At 46.6% G+C, this 23,250-nt stretch overlaps 1 protein-coding gene across 3 annotated transcripts in view; it reads right to left on the reverse strand.

Annotated features, from left to right (window-relative positions):
- The window catches only part of AFF2 (ALF transcription elongation factor 2), a 456,177-nt gene that overhangs the window by 22,261 nt on the left and 410,666 nt on the right, over positions 1 to 23,250 (reverse strand). For all 3 annotated transcript variants that reach the window (XR_003607226.2, XM_088028621.1, XM_088028620.1), the window contains 7 exons: positions 21,251 to 21,410; positions 18,448 to 19,452; positions 16,852 to 16,973; positions 13,002 to 13,224; positions 7,771 to 8,066; positions 7,154 to 7,217; positions 3,642 to 3,778 (listed from right to left, as the gene is read on the reverse strand). Coding sequence is in view for 2 of the 3 variants with exons in the window: in XM_088028621.1 (XP_087884747.1) it covers positions 3,642 to 3,778; positions 7,154 to 7,217; positions 7,771 to 8,066; positions 13,002 to 13,224; positions 16,852 to 16,973; positions 18,448 to 19,452; positions 21,251 to 21,410 (2,007 nt within the window). In the remaining variant the exon portion in view is untranslated. The remainder of the gene's footprint in view (positions 1 to 3,641; positions 3,779 to 7,153; positions 7,218 to 7,770; positions 8,067 to 13,001; positions 13,225 to 16,851; positions 16,974 to 18,447; positions 19,453 to 21,250; positions 21,411 to 23,250) is intronic.

Genomic DNA, 23,250 nt, shown 5'->3' on the forward strand with positions numbered 1-23,250 from the left:
GTCCCTAGGACCACTCTAGCTAACAGGCATGACTGGTTTGCAATGAGAGGCGGCCGCAGATGTCAGTCTCAGTCGTTTATGACAGACGAGGTAAATAATACACGACTGTGTCTGACATGGGCATGGGGAGCCCACAATCACGCAGTTAAAAAGGTCTTTTCTAATGGCTCAGGTTTTGAAGATATTCCTATAGAAAGTGGTTTTGTTTTTTTAAGAGGAAGGTCAGTTTCACAGCATTTGAAGTTCTACGCGCCCTTAATTTATGGTGCTTGTGTATTTTGTCTTTCCATTCTCTTTAATTGTTACTGTTCCACACTGGGGTGATCAAAGGTTGAGCAGTTCTCATTTTTTTTCTTCTAGCTGAAGCACATCCCATTCGGGGCATTTAGACTCTTGAAAATCAATTCATTGCATAAAATCATTGTCTGAGCTTTAATGCAATTTCACAGGTACCTGTGGAGGAATAAGTAATGGAGTTCAGCGTTGCAGAAGGAAGTTGGAAGTATGCAGGCAGCCTAGGTTCAATCTCATTTACGAGAAGGCAATGGGGAGCCTGCACCATGGACTCCCCATCTTTAACAGCCTCCCCAGAACACCGGTGTCCCAGGGCTTGCCCCTCAAGACCAGGCACCCCCTCGCCTGGTTATGGTTCCGCTTCTGTGGAGGGAACGTTTTCCAGCAAAAGGACCTGTGCACTTGATGTGGGTCCCTTCTGTTGTTGCCATATTAAGCAAAAGGACTTTTATTATGTAATAAATCAAACTGTCTTTGACAGTTGGATCGCTGAAATGTCAAGTCATTGCGATGCCCCACTTGTTTGCACAAATACATTTCTACTGCAGATTCCCAGGGCTCAGAGCCACTATAATGACTTGAAGGAAGAAAACTGGGCTATCTCTGGGGCCAGCATACTGTCAGAGAGTAATAAAAATCTCTCCACCACCACATGATGCCACTAAAAACTATGTTCACATTACAGTCACCCTCTAATTGCAACCACTTTTGAAGTGAGTGGATTGTGGAACTTCAGTTGCTTCAATGGACCAGAAGACCTAGTTGCTTTAGCCCATTTTATTCCCAACTGAAATTTTCTCAAAAAGAAATTATACGCACACAGGCCTTACAGAAAATGCAAGAAATGTACATAGAGAGAGAGGGCACACAAAGGGGTGCATGTAAAACTCTGAATAAAGTCCATGGATTTTATCAATGGCACTGTCCTGTTCGCGATACTGTTGGGGGAAACTGGGTGCGGGGCCACAGGAGCTTTCCCGATCATTTCCTTAAAACTTTTTTTTTTTTTTGGAAGATTTTATTTATTTATTTGACACAGAGAGAGAACAAGCAGGGGGAGCAGCAGAGGGAGAGAGAGAAGCAGGCTCCCCGCTGAGCAGGGAGTCAGACATGGGACTCGATCCCAGCACCCTGGGATCATGACCTGAGCCGAAAGCAGACACTTAACCGACTGAGCCACCCAGGTACCCTCCCGATCATTTCTTACAACAGCACAGGAATCGACAATTAACTCAAGATAAAGTTTCAAACTATTGACTCTAAAGTGAACGTCCATACGTTCTCCACTGTAAATAATTATGGAAAAAGAAATGTTTTCTAATGGGAATAAATGTTACTCAAAGTCTCACGTTGCATTTTTATCAGAAACGAAATATGATGCTCTGCTTTTATATCTTTAAGAGAACATGTATTTTCCTAAAAGAAAATGAAGAAGAAAGAAAAATACAGAGAGATGGGAAACACCCATCATTTTACCCTACTGCAGCTCTGATCTCATTTCCCTTCCGGCTTGGTCCACAGGCAGAAACATGCTTTTCATGGTCAGAGATGTAGCGTGTATATAATTTTGCAGCTACATAGTCTCCATCGTTGCTGCAATTCACTGGCTGCAAAGAATTCTGTTGAGTGTACTACAGTGTAATTACTTACTCTTCTATGATTGATTATTTGGTTTGCTTCTAATTGTGTGCTATAATATATGCCAAACTGAACACTGTACAGATAACTCGCTCTCCTCTTACAATTATTTTCTTCAGTACAGGAAATTCACATTTCCCGAAGTTGAATTGCTGGCTGAAAAGATATGAATGCTCATTTGTAAAGGTTTTCCTCCACAATGCCAAATTGCCCTCAATTTACAATGATCAATTTCCATTCCCAACACAAGCAAAGGTGAGGCCTAGGTCACCATTATTGTGTGTGTGTGTGTGTGTGTGTGTGTGTGTGTGTGTGTGTGTGTGTTAACACTAGGTATTAGCATTTTTCTCTTTTCTTATTAATTTAAGAAGTGCCTTTTTTTTTTTTAAAGTTCGCATGTTTGGATAGATAGAGAACATGAATTTTCTCTGTGTTTGTTCACTAATGCTGCCCCTCGATTTTTAATTTTTGCCAGAATTTTCATCTCGTGCATCTTTGAAAATCACTGGCGGCTTCGAATCCACTGAGAAATCAATTTCCCGTTAAAAGCTAGAGAATGGCTGTGGTGGCTTTCACAGAGCATAAAGTTGTCTGAGAGATAGATACTTTATATGCTACTTTTGTGGCTTTAACTTCCCTCTTCTGATTCTATGCAAGCACAGTTTTTTTTTTCTCTTTATAATACTTCGCATTCTTTTGATATTTTGGAAGACTTGGCTGGGAAAATATGCATGCTAAATGTGTCCAATGTTTGTCTGAAGGTTTAATTACAAGGGCCTCGGATTTGTAACATTTTATGCAGACACAGGCAACATCCATAGTAAAAACTGGGCCTGGCATTATCAATTTATCCAGCCAGAGGTGACCCGGATAGAAAGGACCTATCAGGTGAGGAACTGCTCACTAAAACAAAAGCAATTTCGTGCATCCAGCAAATGATGGTGCTTTTCCACTCTTAAGAGGTGGATTCAATCATTTTACAAATATCTGCACCTTACTGGAAAATACAACAGTGGGCATTTCTTCTCTTTCCCCTTCTTCCAGGAATTTTTCTGATTACTCACAAATTCTACGCCACCAAGACCAAGGGCAGGCCAGGTAATTTCATTTCAAATGCAGATGAGACCGATAATCTGTGCAGTTAATATGCCGGGCTCCTGTTCTCATCCTCTGATCTTTACCCCTCCCCCTCCTACCACCTTGTCTATTTCCCTGAAATTACAGACACAGGGGAAGTTCACTGCACACCTGCGGCCCTCAACCCCAACTTTGTATTGGAACAGAGGCCCCTCCTTTTTAATAACCAAGGCAGAAATTCTGAGAAAACATGGTTCATAACAGAAATCCCGATGGCGCCACCTTCCTTGAATTATAAAACTGCACTCTGAAAAGGCAAGTGTCAATGCCAAATGGTGAAATTATTATACTTTACTTCCACCCACTACGTTTCCATTTTAATTTTATGAATATTGCAAATTATAACACTCACATTATAACCTCTGAAGGGGATAATTTATAAAAGCAGTGTCCATCAATTATAAATTTTCCATGACATTAATAAAATGGCAAGAACTAATTATGATGACTTCTAAGAAGAAGATGTGTAGGACAAACCATTAGTAGGAGGAAATGATATTTTTAAAAAACATAGCAGCTTCTAATTACGACTGAAATGAGCTTAGGAAGATGGCTGCAGAAAGGCCATTAACCTGAGGAGCTCCACAGTCTCGGAGTACATGGTATACGGAGACTTGGCTTCCAGAGGGTCGCGTTCCATTGCATTGCCACATTCGGTGAAGGACAGGGCTGCGTCGGCATAATTCACGGCTTTGCCAAATTTCTCGAACTGAAACAGGAAGATGACTCGTCACCATGATATTGCCTCTTTTCTGCCTCATATAAAGGGGTGGGTCTCAATCCCGGGGCCTTTTTGCACCCCTCCCCCAGGGTACGTTGGGCAACGACTGGAGATATCGGGGGTCGTTGGCACGAGGGACGAGTTGGCAGAGGCCAGAGATGTTGCTAAACACCCCACAAGGCACAGGACAACCCCGGGCAGTGAGAAATACCCGGCCCAAGATGCCAAGAGTGCCGAGGTTGAGAAACCCCGATGGAGAAGGGGGGGGAGGTCAGTGTGTGAATTTGTATCGACAGTGACATAGCTGATTTAAGGTTCTATTGTCATGACCCCAAGGCTGGTAGAGAAGAGAAAAATGCAGCCAAGGTATCGTGTATGGTGGTGGTATGATCATGTATTTGTGGTCCTGTTGCTGGTGTGATTATTTTGGGGGGGATCAGAATGCAAATCATGCCGTGACTAGTTTCTATTCGCTGAATTGACTAGACTGGGCATTGTGGTGTCCTATGGACAGAGCTGCTGGTGGAACTCTGCTTTTCATAGGCCTCATGGACAACTTCCGTCTGCAGTCTTTGTGAGCACATCAACCCCACCCCCAGGGGAAGAGTAAAAAATGGATGCTATTGTCATGACAAATGTGAAGCTTCCATGTGACTGTTGACAATAATCACATCACTTTCATTGTAAATGATGGTCTGCAATAGTGTGTCAAAAAGCCAAAAAATATAGCACTACTAAATATTTTAGTTTAGCAAAATTTTATTGCAAAAGGTTTTAGCCCTGATAATGGTCATGATTAAACTGACTTAGACATACTGATTTCTTTTTTATGTGTAATGAATATTATATATGACACTTTTATAGTGAGTATTTTATAACAGTATTTAATGTTTTCAATTTTTGATAGCTGGATATAAGAATTCCACTTATACAGAATTTTATGTAAAAAGAACCAATATAATGCAGATTTAGCTATTTTAATTTTCTTGTATACCTTTTATCAAAATATTTTCTTGCAACTGTGAAGGTTTCAATTCTCAAAATGGCAGAGTAGCTGTCTCTAGCAAAGGATTAAGTACGACTATAAAATGATGAGTTACAGGTCCTACAGCACTGCTATTGTAAATGACTCTCTTTATAATAAATGTTCTGCAGCTTTTATATACTGCAGGAATTCTGCAGTTTCCTTACTATAAGCTGTTGTGGAAGAATATTGTTCTCAACCAAATTCAAAGTGATTTTATGAAAACCTATGTGTGTGTATGCAAACTATCTCCTTCTTCTCATGCCTCACCCGATTATTTCCTTAGGTAATTTGGCTCTGACTGTCTTGTGGGGAAATTAATCTTTATATCCTGATTTTTCAAAGTGACTTTTCACTCACAAACCCACAGCTGAAAGGTTTCTTAAAGATCTCCTAGACCGAACCTCTCTTTTTCCAAAAGGAGAAACTGAAGTCCAGAGAGATGTATACTTGGCCATTGTGCCAAATGGTGGCCAGGTCATACCCTGGTCCCGGGGCCTCAGTTTTCCCATCCATAAAACAAGGGGCTCGAACTACAAGGGGGCCTTCTGGCCTCTAAATGAGTGTTTCTCAACCTTTGTTTCCATCATCACCACCTCCCGCCGGGGCCCCTGTGGGAGCTATTTGAGATATTTTTTTCACACACCTCCACCGAAACATAAAGACCAAAAACATACTCAACCTCTCTTCATGTCTTGTGGCCTGGAAGGTCACGCACCATTGCAACGTCTGACTTTTTTTACTTTAGCCCCCCAAACTGGTTTTTGCCCCCATGGGGGAATGGAATATCCCCAAATGAGAATGCATTTTCTAAATGGCTTAGACCAAAAGTGATTTGGGGGGTACACATAAACACGACCCTGGAAGGTACAGAGTGATGCTGGGTCTTAATCCTATGTACGTATCTCTGTGGCTCTGATTTTTCTCAGTTCTTCCGAACCTCTCCTACATGGTCTCACGTGCGTGCCCCACTCCATGAGCCCGCAGACCAGCCTGTCAAGGGAACGTTTATGTGCTCCCTTGCCCCGATTTTGAAGGGTCAACTCCAGAGCCCTTCTGTGGTGCTGCAGAGTTGAGGACATGCAGAGCAAACCAGTGGTCTTCAAGCCAGCAGCACTGCCTTCCAAATCTCTGGCTGCCCATACGACGGTCATGGGCATAGTCTCCCTAGCATCTCCAGCGGAGCAGGCACCCAGCCTGCCTTGTCATTTTTGTCTGCAGGAGCAGGGGACAGTAGCTTTCAAAAGGACAGTTCCCACCACAGAAAGGTTAGCTGTAGACAATACCTAATACCCGAGCAATGTGGACCGCGGTGGGAAAATGACAGAAAGTAGGGAAGCAGCAGATGCAGATATAAGTCACAAGTCACAGTGCAGGGGCTGTCGAAGAATGCTAACATAGCCCTGCCAGTGTCCAACATCGCGGGCCAGCTAAGCCCCGGATGGACACACTGCCATGATGGGAGGATACTGGTTGTTTTTGTTTTTGTTTTTGTTTTTTTCTTAACATAACGGAGTTGAACTGATACCTCTAAATGTGCTGGGGTTCAGTCAAAGGTGAGGACCCTGAATTGAGGCACTGCCCTTCTCTGGGGGCAGTGAAGAGTGTTAATACCCTTGCCTGGGTCCCCATCTCAGAAATTCTGATTCCATCTGTCTGTGGTAAGGCTTAGGCATCGGGTTCGTTTTAAAGCTCCCCGAGTAACTGTGACATGTGGTTGAGACCCCCCATTAGGAGAAGCAATCAGGACAACTCAACATGCTGAGCTCATCATTGGTCTAGGTGGCCAAGACCCTTGGAGGCAGCGGGGCGGTGTGTCCTTGGAACTCCAGATGACAGAACTTCCTTTCTTTGTGTAGGGTCCTAGCCTGGCTGTGGGCCTCATTCGGAAACATGTAATCAGTGCAGCACGGAGCTGCGTTTTTTCTACACACCTGGGTTTCCCAAAGCCATTTTTTGAGTCCACCTGACCAGCTCTCAACAACCTTCTCTCTGCCCACACCGGTCCTGATTTACTGGAACCAATGGGAGTTCCCACTTTCTCCAGGGCAGTTTCAAGAGTCATCTCAAATCCACTCGAAAGCCAACAACAGTATATGGCATTTAAGTTTGGGCAAGGGGACGTTAGGGCAAGGGGAAGAAGAGCGAGGACATGAATGAGGGCAGGGGGACACGCTGCCAAGAACTTGGGAATTCTGGTGTAAGGAATGAACCAGCCCCAATCTGCCTATGTCAGCGGAGCGAAGAGGAAGTTGGACTCATTTGTAAGGTGACTTCTTTGTTTCCCTTCAAAGCATGACACCTTAATGGGAGGAAAGCAATGAGAGGGGAAAACCTACCAGTGCATCAGCTTTGTGCTTCAGCTTCTTAGCCTCTTGCATGTAATAATCAGCATTGTGAACCCTAAGGAAATAAAATGGGCTCTTTCAGCAACCAAAGGTTCATCTTTTTAATGAAAGACTGAAGAGCCACAAATGGTTTTGCTATAAATCCATTCCAATGCAATGCCCTCAAAAGGGCAGGTGAACGCTATCGTTCATAGAATAACCAACCTTGCAATAAGCCCGGAAGTGTAATGTGAAGTGCATAATGGTCCATTGGGATCGATAACTGTCCCCTCCAACCCAACCATTCCACTGTCCAAACAGCCCGTGGACCCCAACGAACCTAGCTAGCTGCTTCTGGCACACTGTTCAATCTGAGGACACGGATAAGAAAGGGGGCCAAAGGAACCTAGAATTAAGCACCTGTCTTTGGAAATGGTACCCGAGCTCCATGATAAAAATGGGCCAAAGACATTTCTCGGTGTGGACAAGGGGGTGTGTGGGGAGGAGGGGCTGCCGCTGAGGTTTTACTTTGGGTGGCCTGCGTGTGGTGCTAGAAAAGCCATCCTGCCTGCACCCACCCCCATGCACCGCTCCCACACCGCGTCCATGATGATCTGGGGACAACATACGAGTCGTCAAAAGTGAGCTTGGGTCTCCGGACACTGGTGGTGCTGCTGGACAGAAGGGGCAGGGCTGCCCAGGACGCCATCTCCAGGTGACTGCTGTCCATGAGGCCGGTAGTGATGGTAGAGGTGATGGTGGAGATGGTTGTCGTAGTGGCTGTGGTAGTGGCTGTGGCAGTGGCGGTCGCGGTGGCCGTGACAGTGGCAGTGACAATGGCAGTAGCAGTAACAGTGGCAGTGGCAACAGCTGTGTTGGTAACCGTGATGGTGGCAGAGGGTGTCTTTTTTGGAGTGTCTCCATCCTGGGAAAAAGGACAAATAGCTGCCATAAGGTCTGGACTCTTAGAATGTCTTTTCATATATACTTTGAATGTCAAGCACAGTAGGAAACAAGGCAAGAGAAAGAACAATGCACACAGCTTGAGAATAAACAGGTGACCCTGGTAGATCACCAGCTTTTGTTCTGTGATGATACCAACCACCAAGCTAGTCAGGCGCCGTGATTACATAAGCCCCATTATCCCATCAAGACAGCCATTGGCAGATCTCATCGGGGACGTGGGTGGAGAGTGGGGGAAAGGAGAGAAAGACAGAGGAGGAAGGACAATGAAGACAGAGCAAGGGTAAGGGTGAGGGTAGGTGATGGAGAGAAAGCAAGAGAGGTGACCCTGAAACAGCCCAGAGACTTTCACGAGGGTAAATAAGGTACTCCAGTCACTCTGCAAAATGCCATAATCCAGTGCAGCAAACCAGGCCCTATACCCTGGGACCAAGGCTGAAGCTGCCCTTTTGTTCACTGAGGCCTTGACTGATGTCTGGCTAAGTGAACGTCATATGAGTGCCTCCTCATTTTGAAGTCTTGGGATGGTGAAAGCTCATTTTGACCAGATCAAAAACCAAATGGGCAAGAGATTTCTGGGTTTCACTCTGAACTGTCATTGCCATGGAAGGAGTGGAATCAAGCTGAAGAAACTAGGTGGCAAGATTTGTACTTCTGTGACAGTATGTGTCAGGAGCCCATGGTAGACTCGGCCCTCCCCACCTGGCAATGGTGGCATGATCCTGACTGTTCTATCTCTGACCATGCTTGCCATGGGACCTCCTCCTCCTTCTGCTTGTCTGAGTTGGTATCTCTCTAAGTTTGGTATCTCCCAAGGTGCATTCCTCAGGTCTCTTCTTTCCTGACCTTAACAGGATTTGCCAATCCCGTATGTGCTGGTGCAGATTTGACAATATGTGGATCACTGCCAAAAGGAAACCTCCACCTTACCCTGTCTCTAAAGCTCCAGATGTGCGGTGATCACCTCTGGCTCATTATCACCAAGATGGCCCATTAGGCCCTCAAATTGCCCTGAAACCAAATTGATAACCAAACCAGTTCCCTCTTTCTGTTAACGGTGGGATGGTCTTCCCTTGTCACCAAGGCTAGATTTCTCCATGGCAGTAAGGGCACTGTGGTCATCCCTGGGCTAGGAGCATTGGAACCAGTGTACTCCCCACCTTGCCTTCCATCTGAGCTGCTCTGCTTTAATCAGCTCTGTATATTGAAGTGCTATAAATTCCTTCATTTCAAAAAATGATAATGATCCTAAAACTCTTTTGAAAAGAGCTTCAAAATAAAGTGAATTTCACTGCTCTATTTCATCCTTAATTTCTTCCTCTCCATTACCCTTATCCAATCCATTACAAAGTCCTATTCATTGCAACTCCCCACCATTTCTCAAATCTGTGCCTTCCTTGTCTGATGCCTCCAAGTGTGGGCCCTCGTAGCTTCTGACTTAGACCATCAGCCTCCTGGCTGGACCCCCGACCTTGGAGCCAGCTTTTCCAATCCACTCTCAATCTGCTGCTGGCGTGCCAGAGCTTCTCCCACAAAGCTGCATGCATTTTACTGCCTTGCATCCAAAGGCAAACTCAAGGCTGAGCTCCTTTGCTGGCCCGTGAGGTCCTCCCTGATCCGGCTTCAGCTTTCCACTTGATCTCCTGCTACTCATTCCCACGGACCTTCCCCAAGTCTGAACACATCCTGTCTTCTTCACTTTCCTGCTTTGGTTCATGTGGAGTCTTAGAGTTGAAAGAACCTTCCCTTCGTCACTTTTCCTTTTTCACCTTGCGATAATTTGCTCCACTTTTTAATTAAAAAAAAAACTGCGGGGATGCCTGGGTGGCTCCGTTGTTAAGCTTCTGCCTTCGGCTCAGGTCATGATCCCAGGGTCCTGGGATCGAGCCCCGCATCGGGTTCTCTGCTCTGCGGGAAGCCTGCATCTCCCTCTCCCACTCCCCCTGCTTGTGTTCCCTCTCTCGCTGTGTCTCTCTCTGTCAAATAAATAAATAAATAATCTTTTAAAAAAATTGTGGTAAAATACATACGACTAGCTTCTTTCACTCAGCATCAAGTCCTCAAGGTTCATCCACGTTGTAGCACGTGTCAGAATGTCCTTCCCTTTTAAGGCTGAAGAATATTCCATTGTATGGACAGATCACAGTTTGTTTAACCTCCTTCCTTCATTTTTAAACTGTCCTCACCTACTAAGGCCCAGCTCAACAAATGCCTTCTCCTCCAGGAAAACCACCTTATATGTCCACAGCCAGAAGTACTTTATTTTTATTTTATTTTATTTTTTTCAAAGATTTTATTTATTCATTTGTGAGAGAGACAGAGAGAGAACAAGCAGGGGAGAGGCAGAGGGAGAAGCAGACTCCCTGCTGAGCAAGGAGCCCGATGTGGGACTCGATCCCAGGACCCTGGGATCATGACCCGAGCCAGAGGCAGACGCCTAACCATCTGAGCCACCCAGGCGCCCAGCCAGAAGTACTTTAATCCTCCCTGGTCCCTTCAGAGATTGAAGTCTGTCTCAATCCCTCTCTGTGACACCAACCACCAGCCATTTCATATTGTAGTTCTTTGAGCACATGTCTCATTGCTTATCTTATAATGAGAACTGTCAACACTGGCACCATCTCTGATTTCTGACATCGCTGCACCACCCCATCCCCCCACCCCACAGCCTCATGCTCCCAGTAATTTGCTGACTGTGTGCACTCCTACCTGCCTTAGTCAAAAGGGTCAGTTTAAAAATAGAGGTCACATGTGAACATTTCTTATGTCCAAGCAAGTCTATCTTTTCCACTTTATCCTGGATCTTCTGATTATCAAAACTTCTTACCACCAAGAACTCACTGAGAGAAATGTGGTGAGAAGCTATCCATCTAACAATTGTTATGATGGATAGGGAGAAAATGGTTGACAAATCATCATGGATTTTATTCAACCCAAACACATAAATACATCGAAGCCTTCTAAAAGTCCATGTTTCTACTGCCAAAGCCAGATGGCCCGGACAAAACAGTGGAGTCAGCCCAAGATGGTCCCTCTTGTCTCTATGGTCAAGATATGTGACAAGGACCCCAAAGCACCTCATCCACTGCGCACATGGCACTGATGTCAGTCCTGGCACATCTGACCTGAAATGGCTGCATTCAGCCATGATCATGCAAGTTATATAAACACGTCCTCCGTCCGTGCTCAGCCGTCCACTGAATCAATGAAACAAGACTTCACACAAAAGTGGAATACTGTGAGAGCACAATACTGAAAACACTTTGGGAGCTGGAAGGAGCCTTATAGTTCATCCGGTCAAATCCACTCATTTTATGGACTCAGAGCACTTTCGTAATTTGCCCAAGGCCACAGAAAACCTACTGCAGTTTTAGCACTATGCACCAAGCCTCTTAACTCCCAGGCTAGGGCAAAAATGTACCCGTCTTCCAGCTTTCACATTTATGAAAAGAAGGGGCAATGGGTAGTCAGTCATGGGAGCCTCTCATGGAAGACTCCAGTGAATTCCTTAAGGAGGGCAATCCATTTCTAGGTGCAGATGGAACCATATTATCAGGTTTCCCTAGCAGCTTTTAACTCTTGTAGAAATGACTTCACAGATTCTTGTAAGCATCACCATTGTCATGATCACAACTGTATTAAGCACCTAAGTCTTTGGGACAATATACCAGGCACTGTACAAAGAGAATCGTCTAGGTCTGGCATATGCCCTCCCAAAGCTCGCAATAGAAAAGAGAACCAGTTGGAGTTTACCATATTAATTACATTCAGTATGAAAAATACGATTGATAGTATAATTACTGTTTCGAATAGAGGGTTTAATTTCTAACAAGGTCAGCATTTTTAAATGTGAATGCAAATATTATGTAGGCACATGTACGCACGTGCACACAAAATTTCATATGGAAAATGACTATTTTACAGTAGCACAATTTCTCTATACCAGCATTGAAATTTGCCTAGATATATGCGTGCCATGCCAGTCATCTCAGATGATGGAGGACTCTACGTTGGAGTCCTTCAAGCTCAGAGGCCTCGTGGCTTTTCATGGAGTGGTAAATGGGCACGTTTGGTCCAGGGTCTACCAGGCTGGCATCAAGATATTTGAAAGCTCATTGATTTTCCCGTATTTGCTTTTTTACATTATCCTTAAAGGAGACTAGATGCATACGGGTGCTACATCTGCATATACATGCATTTACATGGAAAAACAGATGCATTTGTCATTAGTATTCACTGGTGACACTTTGCTTGTGGCTTCTGCGCTTCAGGTACCTATACCCGAAACAGATGGAAAGACCGCGCGGATGTGAAAAGTGATACAAAGTCTCCATTTTCTACGCTAATGGAGCAGCAGTGCTGAAAATACAAAGGGCTGAGTAATCCTTTAGTTGTGCTTAGAACCACAATTGTATAATTTTTAGCAACAGATTCACCTTTTAAGTTCCATCCTTTTGAGTCACTATTTTAAACACAATTCACACCTGCTAAGCTGGGTGGTGGGAAGATGCAACTGGGAGTTGCAGCTCCAATCCAGTGACCTTGAGCAATCCCACCCCATCCATTGGTTCTTTCATTCACTAAATGATCAGTGCCTACGCCCCGTGCTCAATCAGTATTTTGTGTGTCCCCACCGCCGAGATATGAAAGTATTGGACCAAAGGATGTCCAAAGCCCCAAGTCTCCGCATAATAATCTGCTGGGAGAAGTAAGGCTGGAATGAAAAATTCATCCTACATTAGAACAACTGAGGTTTGAAATAATGGAGAGTTTGCATATTTCTGTACACTGTTCTCTCTGCTTCTTCCTCCCATCCCCCCGCAACCACATCTGGTTAGACAAGCTGGGGCAACCTGTTTATACCTGATGATTATAGTATTTCTTCTGAGATGCTTACATTTACGGATATCCCTTTGAAAGTAGCACAGAATTTGCCTTCACTCCTCTTCGGTTTGGTAGAGGTGATCTGTCCGATCATAGGGATGTTTTTGTCTTGACCAAAGGGACCATTGCTGCCACTGATGTTTCTGCGGCGTGGAGGGTCCTCCGGCAGTGGGGAAAGTGGAGGAGGAAACAGCTTTTCTTCTTTCCTTCTGTTTGCTCTCCGGGATGAACTGTTTCTGTGTAAACAAAAAGCATAGGGTGTCACAAAATTTTGTTGCTCTCTCGTGATTTTTCCCATGATGCGGGTACTTTCAACTTAAGTACTATTTTAGTTGATGGCCCTTTAGCTATGGTGAAGAGTATATATAAAAATGCATGTAGACATAGATATCTATAGAGAGATAGAGCTATAAATAAATGCAAATATATGTATCCAAGAATAAACACATGTCTTTGAAGCAGAACTCCGTGGTAAATGTAACTGTCTAATGGAGGGTGCTACAGTGTGATATTTGCAACCTTTCAAGATTCCTCTTAATTAGATTTTTATGGAAAATCCAATGCAGACTTTAATCCCGTCATTTTTTAGGATGGTTCCTACTTATTTTGCCCTAGGACTTAACTGCATAATCACACAATAAATGGTACAATAAACAACTAGCAGAGGGATATTTTCTTAAGAAATATTATGCTTGTACATTACTTAGCTATCAATAACACACTAAATATTTTGTGACACATCATGAGCCGTATGTCCAACATGTTCTAGGCCCACGCCAAGGCATAAGAAGCCCCTGACCTTACGCTGTTATACTGGAGTACTGATGTGCTCCTCTTTACGGAACCCATTTGAAAACTATTTTGTCATATTGCCACAAGACATCTGTAGTCCTAGAAGTACTCCCGTGCTTTCAGACTGATTTATCTGCCCATTAAATGGGCACCATCAAAGAGACAGAGACTTCAGATAAAACAGAACAACTAAAACCTTATGCTAGCTGCTTAACATGGTAATTGGGTCATGGATTTTCATTTTAGTTACTGTCTTAGCCTAATCAATGAAGATTACTTGAATTTTAATCTTTTCTTAGACAACTAATATTGCACTGTGCAGCCATTTACTTTCCATGATTATTGACTACAATTTTCAATAGCAAATTAAGTCAACAAGAATATATGTTTTCCTCTTTGTCAATTTCAGTCAGGGTCTAGAAATATAGATTTACAATTTCTTAAGGCAACAAATCAAAGATGAACAAGCATTCAAGTGGTCTGGTTTCCTGAGATGGCAGAAGTCAGTGCAACTCCTTGTTCTCTTCCACTGTGTTGCCCAAATTTGCCAACTGTAATAGTATTTGCCTCTTCTCTATCTTTTGTTTCATAAATGTGGCTCTATGTCAAGTTTTGTCAAGCAGCAAAATATTTAAAAACAGTAACTGTTTCTGCCATTACCTTAATTAGTTACGATTAATCAAAAAATATTTGCCAATGGATTTTAAAAATTGCTTTGACACGCAGAACCACTTTAAGATAACTGTGATACTCGATTAAAGAATGGGGAACATCTGGATTAAGACTCATGCCCATGAGGAAGCTCCACAAACATCAGCCCCCACTAAGTGTGATCATTACGGAGACATCAGACTTCTGGGAATTTGTATAGAGGGATGTCAAGCATTGCTGGGGCGTCTATGGGAGGTGAATGGTTCATTAGCTACAGCCACTCCTCCGCTACTTGAGCTGCATCTGATTTGCTATTGGCCACGACAGTCGTGCTTGGCCTTCCCATCTGCCACTGTACACAGAACACTGCACACAGTCCAGCACATTCTGTGCCGTGGGCACCGGTCACCTGGGTCCCTTTCCATCTGTTTGGTAGTGAGCTGGAACCATGGGGCCTTTAATAACTTCCAGGGAGCATTTTCTAGAGATCACTCTATCACTGTTAGGGCTTCTTATTACGAGAACAGGTTTTGCCACTTTGGGCACCTCTTGTAGGCCAAGGGGGACAGCAGACAAGAGGTGTGTCACTACCACCACCCAATGCATCAGAGGCCCTGCTGATGGTTCAAGCTCCCGAGGAGGTGTGTGTGTGGGGGGGAGGGGTGGGCCTCAGTGGGGCCCTCCTGTTGGATGGCGGGGAACTGCAGCAGTCATAGTCTGGCGTGGCATTCTTTGCTGGGTTTAGAACATTCATTTAGAAAAGTGAATGTCTCATACAAATTTCCAAGGATTTGGTTTGGAGGGTCAACAAGGCACAAAGGAGCAGACAGAACTTGAGGAGATGGTTCCCAGGAGAAGAGCCCTGAGAGGCCAGTCCTCCCTTCCTTCTCTCTCTCTCTCTCTCTCTCTCTCTCTCTCTCTCGGCTCTGGAGATTTTTCCACAGACCTGGGTTTGTTTGATGAGCCTTAGAATCAGCTCCAGGCCCTTCCTGAATGATAAACGCTACTAGGTAAACACTGCATTCCTAACGACTACAAAAGCAGAAAGACTGTAAAGACCATGAGTTAGCAATACCATTTTATGAACACACTCAAATTATCAGACGTTTATTTAAAACTTGGTTGTGTCTCTTCCACGAGATGGGAGAATTGGCGGGTTGCTGGGCTGCTTAGGGAGGCTAGCATCAGAGGCTGATGGTTGCGGCAATGCCTCCTGCCCTTTCCTTGTGCCTTCGGGTGGCCTGAATAGGTCACAGCCTGGGAACTGGGGAGCTCTGGCCACCACAGCCATGCCATTTCAGTCTGTCCTCCAGGGAAGGAGGAGGGCCGTGTAAAGACCATCCTTGATCACCGGGGGAAGGGGCATGCTTCCCCACAGGCCTGGCTCACTCAGGGGTAAAGAGGTCAGCTTGCCCCATTGGAAAGTTTGCTCGTCCTGAGAACTCCAAGTATGCCAAGGGATGTTTCAGAGCAAAGTTATACCAGACGCACCATATAAAGAGCCATGGGTCCTCAGGGAGAAGGGCAGCTCGAGGCCCCAAGCTCCTTATTATACCAAGTAGATATAGTGGTAATTGGTCTTTTCCTACCTTTCATCTCAAAACAATAAGGATCTCAACAACTATGAGCTGAAAACTTATTTCCGACATCTTATCTGTGGCAGATTGATACTGTATCACTGATGTGAAACAGTAATCTGTGAAATCAATTGTTAGCAGCAGTTAGCCAGATTGCCTCTCTGCTCTGGGCTGCTAATAGGCTCCCAAACTGGTCTTTGATGGAAGTAATCTCTAGTGTTGAATGAATTTATGGCAATAATTATCCAGACGGAATAGTTCCAGTAGCTGACCGTTAGTTAAGTGATATTTCTAAGATGCAAGAACTTGGTCACAACCCTTGGTAGCAACAGAGCCCAGGACTTCTCCAGGGAAGGCTGGGGCCATCTGAGTGAGGAGGTCTCCTGCCTGACTCTGGCACTTTATGCAAAGAGGTGCACACAACGGCCCCGGGGGACGGCAGCTCCCAGATGTCCCCTCTCTCCAGCCTCCTCAAACATGTCACTCCCCTGGCTTCTCAGGAGGTCAGGATGGACCTACTAGTCCTCAGGCTCTGTATTCAGGTTACAGAATGGCACCAAAGAGGAAGCAGCAGCTGGGTCATCGTGCAAAGCCTGCTTTCATCACCATCAAAACCGGAAGTTGCCCAGAAGCAGATGATCTGGGTGCTGTCCCATTTTAATTCCTTCACACCTTTTACTCTTCCCTTGGTGCTAAAAGGTCATTTTGGCCGAACTTACAAGCTTGGAGGACCTCTGAAACAGGACACAACCCCCCCCCGCCACCAAAAGGTTTCCTTTGAGATTTCTGGGGGGGGGGGGGTCCGAAAAATCGAAGTGTCATACAAAGACAGGGCAGACTCACTCTCTAGCCTGGGGAGGCTTGTGGGGTGGGGCAGGTGAGATGCAGGGGGGCAGCAGGCAAATAGTGGTGGCCTCCTCCAGGCGTTGCTTCTTCTCAGGGATTTTCTCTGTGATCTCTGTTGGCTTTAACGGGAAGAAAAATACAGAGCTTGAAATACATGGCACATGCAGACATTGAAAAACCATGAGCAAGGTAGACAGTTTGCTTCTATTTTAACTTCTAGATTAGCCAGGGGAGTTAAATGCGCACCTTTGCTCAGACAGAAAAGCAATCAGCCAAGAAGCTTACATTTGAGCGAGTTGAGCTGCGCTATGAACCTCTGATTAAAGATTGGGTGCCACAGGAATCTCCTACCAAAAGTAAAGAGAACCTATCATTTTCAGACCCTTCTTCCATCAACAACGTCCCCACAGATGAGTAGCGGAGAAACTAACACCGCAACTCTAACATGGCACGAGGCTGGGCAAACAGCACGGGGATCGTGGGTTACATATAAAGGTCACTTATACAATCAACGATCGTGGGTTACATATAAAGGTCACTTACACAATCAACATGGCAGGCGATAAATCATGTGTAAGACATGCCTTTGCATGTGCCGGTTCTAAAGGGATGCTTTTGCCCCTGGATGCCCGCTGTCATCTTGAAGAGCAGGGAAGCAGTAAGAGGGCAAGAGCCCCAGACTTCCTATGGCAGCCACTAAAAGTAGGATTACTCAAGTATCACCATGAGATGATGTTACTCTAAAAACCTGCCCTGAGATCTGGAGATACAACAGAGTGAGCCTAATGTATTTGAAATGGAAGAGGCCATTCTGGGTTTCCCCTTCTGACAATAGTTTTCTGTTTGTTTGGTTTTTTTTTTTTTTTAAGTAATCGCTACACCCCACATGGAGCTCGAACTCATGACGCCGAGATTAAGTGTTGCATGCTCCACTGACTGAGCCAGCCAGGCGTCCCTGCCCTTCTGGTGATAGTTTGTAGCCCTGGAATTTAGCCCTAACCTCTTGCAGGTGAGGTTTCCACCAGTCGGGCCCACCACACAGCTCAGGGGACCCAGCAGGCTGGGCAGACTGTGTGTCCGCTAGGAGCTGGGAGCATCAAAGTGTAACTGGGGTGCGGGGATGCCAACGTGTGTCCGGAGAAATTAACAAGGCCCAGGGGACGCGCGCTGAGCCCTTGGGAGCACCTGGGTGCCCTGCTGCTGCCAGGGTGGGGACTGTGAGGTGTGGCCCCGTGAGTCCATGAAAACAGGGGTGGCTTAAGGAGCCGATCCCAGGGACTGGCTGCCTGGGGAAGGCAACTGTCTCCACAGTCTTCTTTCCTACACATCATAATCCCCCATGTGCTATTTCAGATACTCTTCACATTGGCTGACAAACCCTGAGCATTCCCAACACTTCCTCCCTGGTCACGTCAAATACCGCCTCTCCCATGGAAAGCATCATTGCCCTCACCAGAGACTGCAATCCCTTGTCATTAGCCTCCTTGCACATGAGACTCAAGATCAGGTTCGCCAACACAGAGCCGCTGCTCATGATCCCTCAGCAGACCATGGTGGGGCGGAGGTGGGGGGGGGAGAGGGGGGACAGCTTACCTTGTGCTTACGCTTGCCCTTAGGGACGGGTTTTTCGGTGGCTGCAGCAGTGGTCTGGCGCTTGGGCTTGGACGCAGTCTCCTTGTGGTCCGGCTTGGCTGGCGCTGCTTGCACTGAGTGGTGGCCAGGCACTCTAGACAGCAGGTCAAGGTCAATCTTCACCCAGAGATTTTTCAGGTTCTCATGGTCTCGTAGAGGGGACAGCAGCTCAGTTTGCATGACAGGGATGGGTGAAAATGCTGGCTCCTCACCACTGGTGGTTAGGCTGTTGTTGCTGCTGCTGACCAAGGAGCTGAGGGTCAGGCTGGCACCACAGGCTTCCTTGGATTTGGCAGTATTGCCCCCCGGAGCAATGCAGGGAGGCAGCACTTTGATCTGCAGGGTCTCTTCCTGATCTGTGTTGGAATCGGACGTGGACGAATCCGTTTCGATGAATTCCCGGGACTTTGGCACGATCTTGCCAGGCCCTCTGTACTTCTTTTTCTCGGCAGGCAAGGGAACGTTTGGCCTCGGTTCCTTCCTAGGGACTGGTTTGTGGGCAGTGGCCTTGTTGCGGCCTCTTGGTGGGTCAGGAAGCTCCACGCTTTCTTTTTCTTTGGGGGTGCTGCTGGTAATATTTGGTTTGGGCCAGGTAAACTCGTCAATGCTGGTGTTCTTCTCGACTTTTTTGGGCTGTTTTTTTCCAATTGTCCTTTGAGACGCTGTCTCAATAGTTGTTGACAACTTATGCTTCAAAGCCTTTGTTTCTGGAGTTTTCTGGGTCGGCCGTGGACGGGCTTTCTCCCTGATAAGACTGAGGAGAGGCCTCTCTTTGGGTTCAGCCAGGATCTGGCTGGGGGTTGTCTTCACTTTGACCTGGACTTCCATTGGCTGGATGACTGGAGGAGGCACAGAAACCGTCTCCATGGGTGTTTCATTTTGGCCACAAATAAACGACTTGTTCTGGGATGTCACTTTGTTAAGCCATTTATCCAACTGCCACTTGTTGGTTGAGGGTGGCTCAGGCTGCAGATGAGAGACAATGGTAAGAGTGAATCTCACATCTTGGAAAAATCTGGAAGGACCCTCCATACATGGAGTGCTGATAAAAGCTGTGAATGTTAAGTGCCCAGTCACACATTTAGAGACCCACGCACAGAATCTAAAATCATCAAATTACGCAGAGAGACAAATACTCTGCAAACCAGCCCCGATCTACTTATTTCAACAAACTTCCACTCCTCTTCTGAAAACAGTTTCCACTCTGGCCAGGAAGGAAAGAATTATTCACAGAGAGTTTTCCCAGAGGGTGGGCATGGAGGCCTGGCCGGGAAACCTGTTCCCAAAATCCTTTGGTGGGACTCATTGCTCAACCTCTCACCAGGAGGCAGAGGTAATGATCTCGGGTCCTGAAAAGCAATGTGAGCGTGCCTCGAGTGTAATTCAAAAGGAAAGACTTTCTATTCGCCAAAGTGCCAGTGTCTCCTCTATGATGCTGTAATTCACTGCAAAAAAGAACAGCCTTTTCTATTTGTACTGAAGGATGAAAAGATTTGACTTCCCCCAAACCAGCGCACTTTCCTCGGTGTATGGGCAATAACCAATTTATGGGGACATGCGTGCAGACATTAGTGTCCGCTGTTAAGCCGCGGATATGATGCGTACAATTCAGGTGCTTGATTCCCAACTCTGAATTCTGCCTGTTGAACTAAAAGAGCCATCATTTTTATTACAACTGCTCTTCTTTTGAAAGCCAATCAGCTGAGGCTTATGGCGCCAGCCGATAGAGGGTGACAGAATTAAAAACACTTGAGTAGCTGTGAGTCCGGCGCACACAGGGCAATGGCAGGCAAGGGTCGGGGACATCGTGTCGGCTGGCGCTGCTGGTTAGGGGCACCGGCTCTGCGGTGCACAGACCCCGGTTTCAGCCCTGGCTCGACCACTGTCTGCCTGGGAGATCTTGGGAAATTTCTCTCTTAACTTCTCAGAACCTTATTCTCTAGTTCATAAAATGGGGATAGTAACAGCAAGGACCCCAGAGAAGTGTTACAAGGATAATATGAAAAAGTGCAGGTCAGGAGCTTCTCATGGTGCCCAGCCCAGGGCCCACGTCCAAGCAGTGTTGGCTGCGATTAGTAGCCAGATTGGCGCTACTGCATTCCCCAGTGTTCCTTTCCGATGACTACAAACAAGTGTGCATGGAGCCCCGGGAGGGATCTGCCTGCCATACAGGGTGTAGGCTCGGGGGCGCCAAGGGGTCATTCTGGACTCAGAGAGGATGGGAGGGGAAGAGCACATTGTTTTTTATCTCAAAAGTGTAATTTGGGCATCTTAGGGTATTAGGTATTTGCATGAATTATTATCAAATACATTTGGAGGATGCAAATCAAAATTTGAAAAAAAATTCATCCCATTTCTTGGGTCTTCCTTGCCAAGTGGCAACTCATTATTCAACCTGGAGTCAGGGGTGGTGTCCCCAGGGCCAGAAGTGGGTCTGGTTGACTGGTTCTGTCAAAAGAGAAGTTGCTGGCCTGGTTATTACTCTTGCACATTTACACATGAGGAAGCTGGAGGCTCAGAGGAGCTCAGTGAGTCACACAGCAAGGAATGTCCGTATTTTAGGGACTGTGCACACATATGTTTTAGAGGGAAAAAAATGCTATCAGATACCCAGATACTTTCCTAAAATATTTATTGCTTTGCGCGCACGCGCGCGCGCGCGTGTGTGTGTGTGTGTGCGCGCGCTTGTGCACTGGGAGGGCCACCCGCCCGGGGTGACAGGTGACAGGCAAATTGTGCTCGCAGCCCCCGCCCCTTCACCCACCTCTGGAGTGGCCGCGCGAGGCGCCTCATTGGATTCGCTGTCAGTGGTGCTGCTTTCAGTGTCTGAGTCTGACTCGGAGCTGCTCTCAGAGTCACTGGAGCTGCCAGATCCCCCGCTGGCTGGCACCACAGCTGGGGGCTGCGGTGTGGCCAGGAGTGGGCTGAAAGAAAAATGACATCATCCATTGCCTCATTTTGTCTCACATCAGTGGGCCAAGGGCCCCCCGTGCAGCATCAGGGCCTGTGATCTGTCAAGTAGAGGCAGAGTGGAGCACACCGTCCCATTCTATAGATAGGAAATTGAGGCTCAGGAGGCCCCGCGAGTTGCTGGAGGTCAAACGTTTCGTTAGAACCAGGCCTGCGTGGGGCCAAGTTCCTTGGGTTCCAGGACACCACCTCCCCTCTCACGAAAGCCTAGCATCCCACATTCCACATGAACACTTTAAGCCAAGGGTGCTCGCCTTCTGGACACAGACACAGATACCACAGACCGCCGCACAGCCTTAGATTCTTAACCGTCCCATGCTTTTTTGGTTAAGCTAAGTTTTCGTTTTCTATCGCCATCTTGTTCAGAAACCCAGAGGTTTGTCACGGGCCTGTGATCTCAGCTGTACACACGGTATAGTCCTCACCTCACCAAGGAGGGGTGAATTCAACCCCCCTTTTAATCGGAGGAAACTGAGGTCTGTCGGGAGAGAGGCTGTTGGAGAAGTGAGCTGGGGGCTCCAAGGGCAGGGACTGTGAGAAGCATTTTCACTGCCGGGTGCCCAGCACCCAGCCCCGAGGGGACCAGAGTCACATTTCTTAGCCTTGTGCACCCTGATTTTTGTAAACTCTTTGTAAAACTCTTACCGGGAGGTATGATCATAAGGGACCAAGCAAGTCTAATGATTGATTTCAAATTTGTAAAGCTGATCAAGCAAAGCATTTGAAAATTGACACCACTTGCCACTCTGCCTTTATTGATAATCAACAGTCTTCCTTACTAATCGTTTGCTCCCCGTGCCTGTAACAAATCATCCCCACTGCCTCCTGGCATGTCGGGTGACATCCTCGCCCCCTGTCCTCGGGCTCACTGTGAGAAGTGGGGCTCCAGCCTCAGGGGGTGGGGAGGACTCTCATCTCCCCCCCGCCCCATCTCAGCAGCCCAATCCCCTCTTTGGAGGTAAGTTCAACGGTGGCGAGGCCGGGATCCCCCACCCCCAGCTCATTCGGGAAAGTACAGTCCTCGTCCGGGAGGGCACCTCATCGTGCGGTCCCACCTTCAATCTGGAGCGAGAGGGACCCCAAGGACCCCTCTGCCCAAGACTCTGGAGGCACAGAGCATTATTCCTTGCCTGCCCCCACCCCACCCCCTCCGCAGCACCCGTTTCTCTGCCCGTTGAGCTGGAGCCACACTGAGCGGCTGCCTGGGAAGGAACAGGATCCTCTTTAAGCCAGCACGGGCCCCTTGTCAGTCGCTATCCAATGCAGAGAGCCTTTTCATTCCATGTGCCTTGCCTCCCTGAAGGCTGCCCTTTTAATCTCCCAGGTAGGTATTTTCTTTCATATAGCAAAGCTCATTTTAAAATGCTATCTGCTAAGTAAATGCTATCTGAAAGTACATTTCTCTGCCAAATACACCAAGAGATTAGGAGAAGCAGAGGAAATAGGGGACTGTATCCCCTGGGAAAGCGTGCGTGCGTGCGCGCGTGCGTGTGCGTGTGCGTGTGCGTGTGTGTGTGTGTGTGTGTGTTACGTCCCTGACAGTGGGGGCAGGGACCTACAACCCAGTGCTCTCCTTCCCTGCGTTCTTTTGCAGGTCTCTCCTTAATGGCAGTAAAGACTCCATATTTATGCAAAGTACCTCTAAATCTAATCAATTGTTTTTGTCTTTGGTTACTAAATAAAGACTGAGGGGACAGATTTAATGCGACCAATCCAGACATTATGCTAACTTGGCCTCGATTCCCCCCAAGTAACATTTCAGGTCCAGCATGGAGAAGCCGCAGCCCTGAGCTG

This window comes from Eumetopias jubatus, unplaced genomic scaffold (genome assembly GCF_037043125.1).
Source record: "Eumetopias jubatus isolate StellerSeaLion01/CBP00866 unplaced genomic scaffold, mEumJub1_p1.0 scaffold_11, whole genome shotgun sequence".
NCBI classification, from domain to species: Eukaryota; Metazoa; Chordata; class Mammalia; order Carnivora; family Otariidae; genus Eumetopias; species Eumetopias jubatus.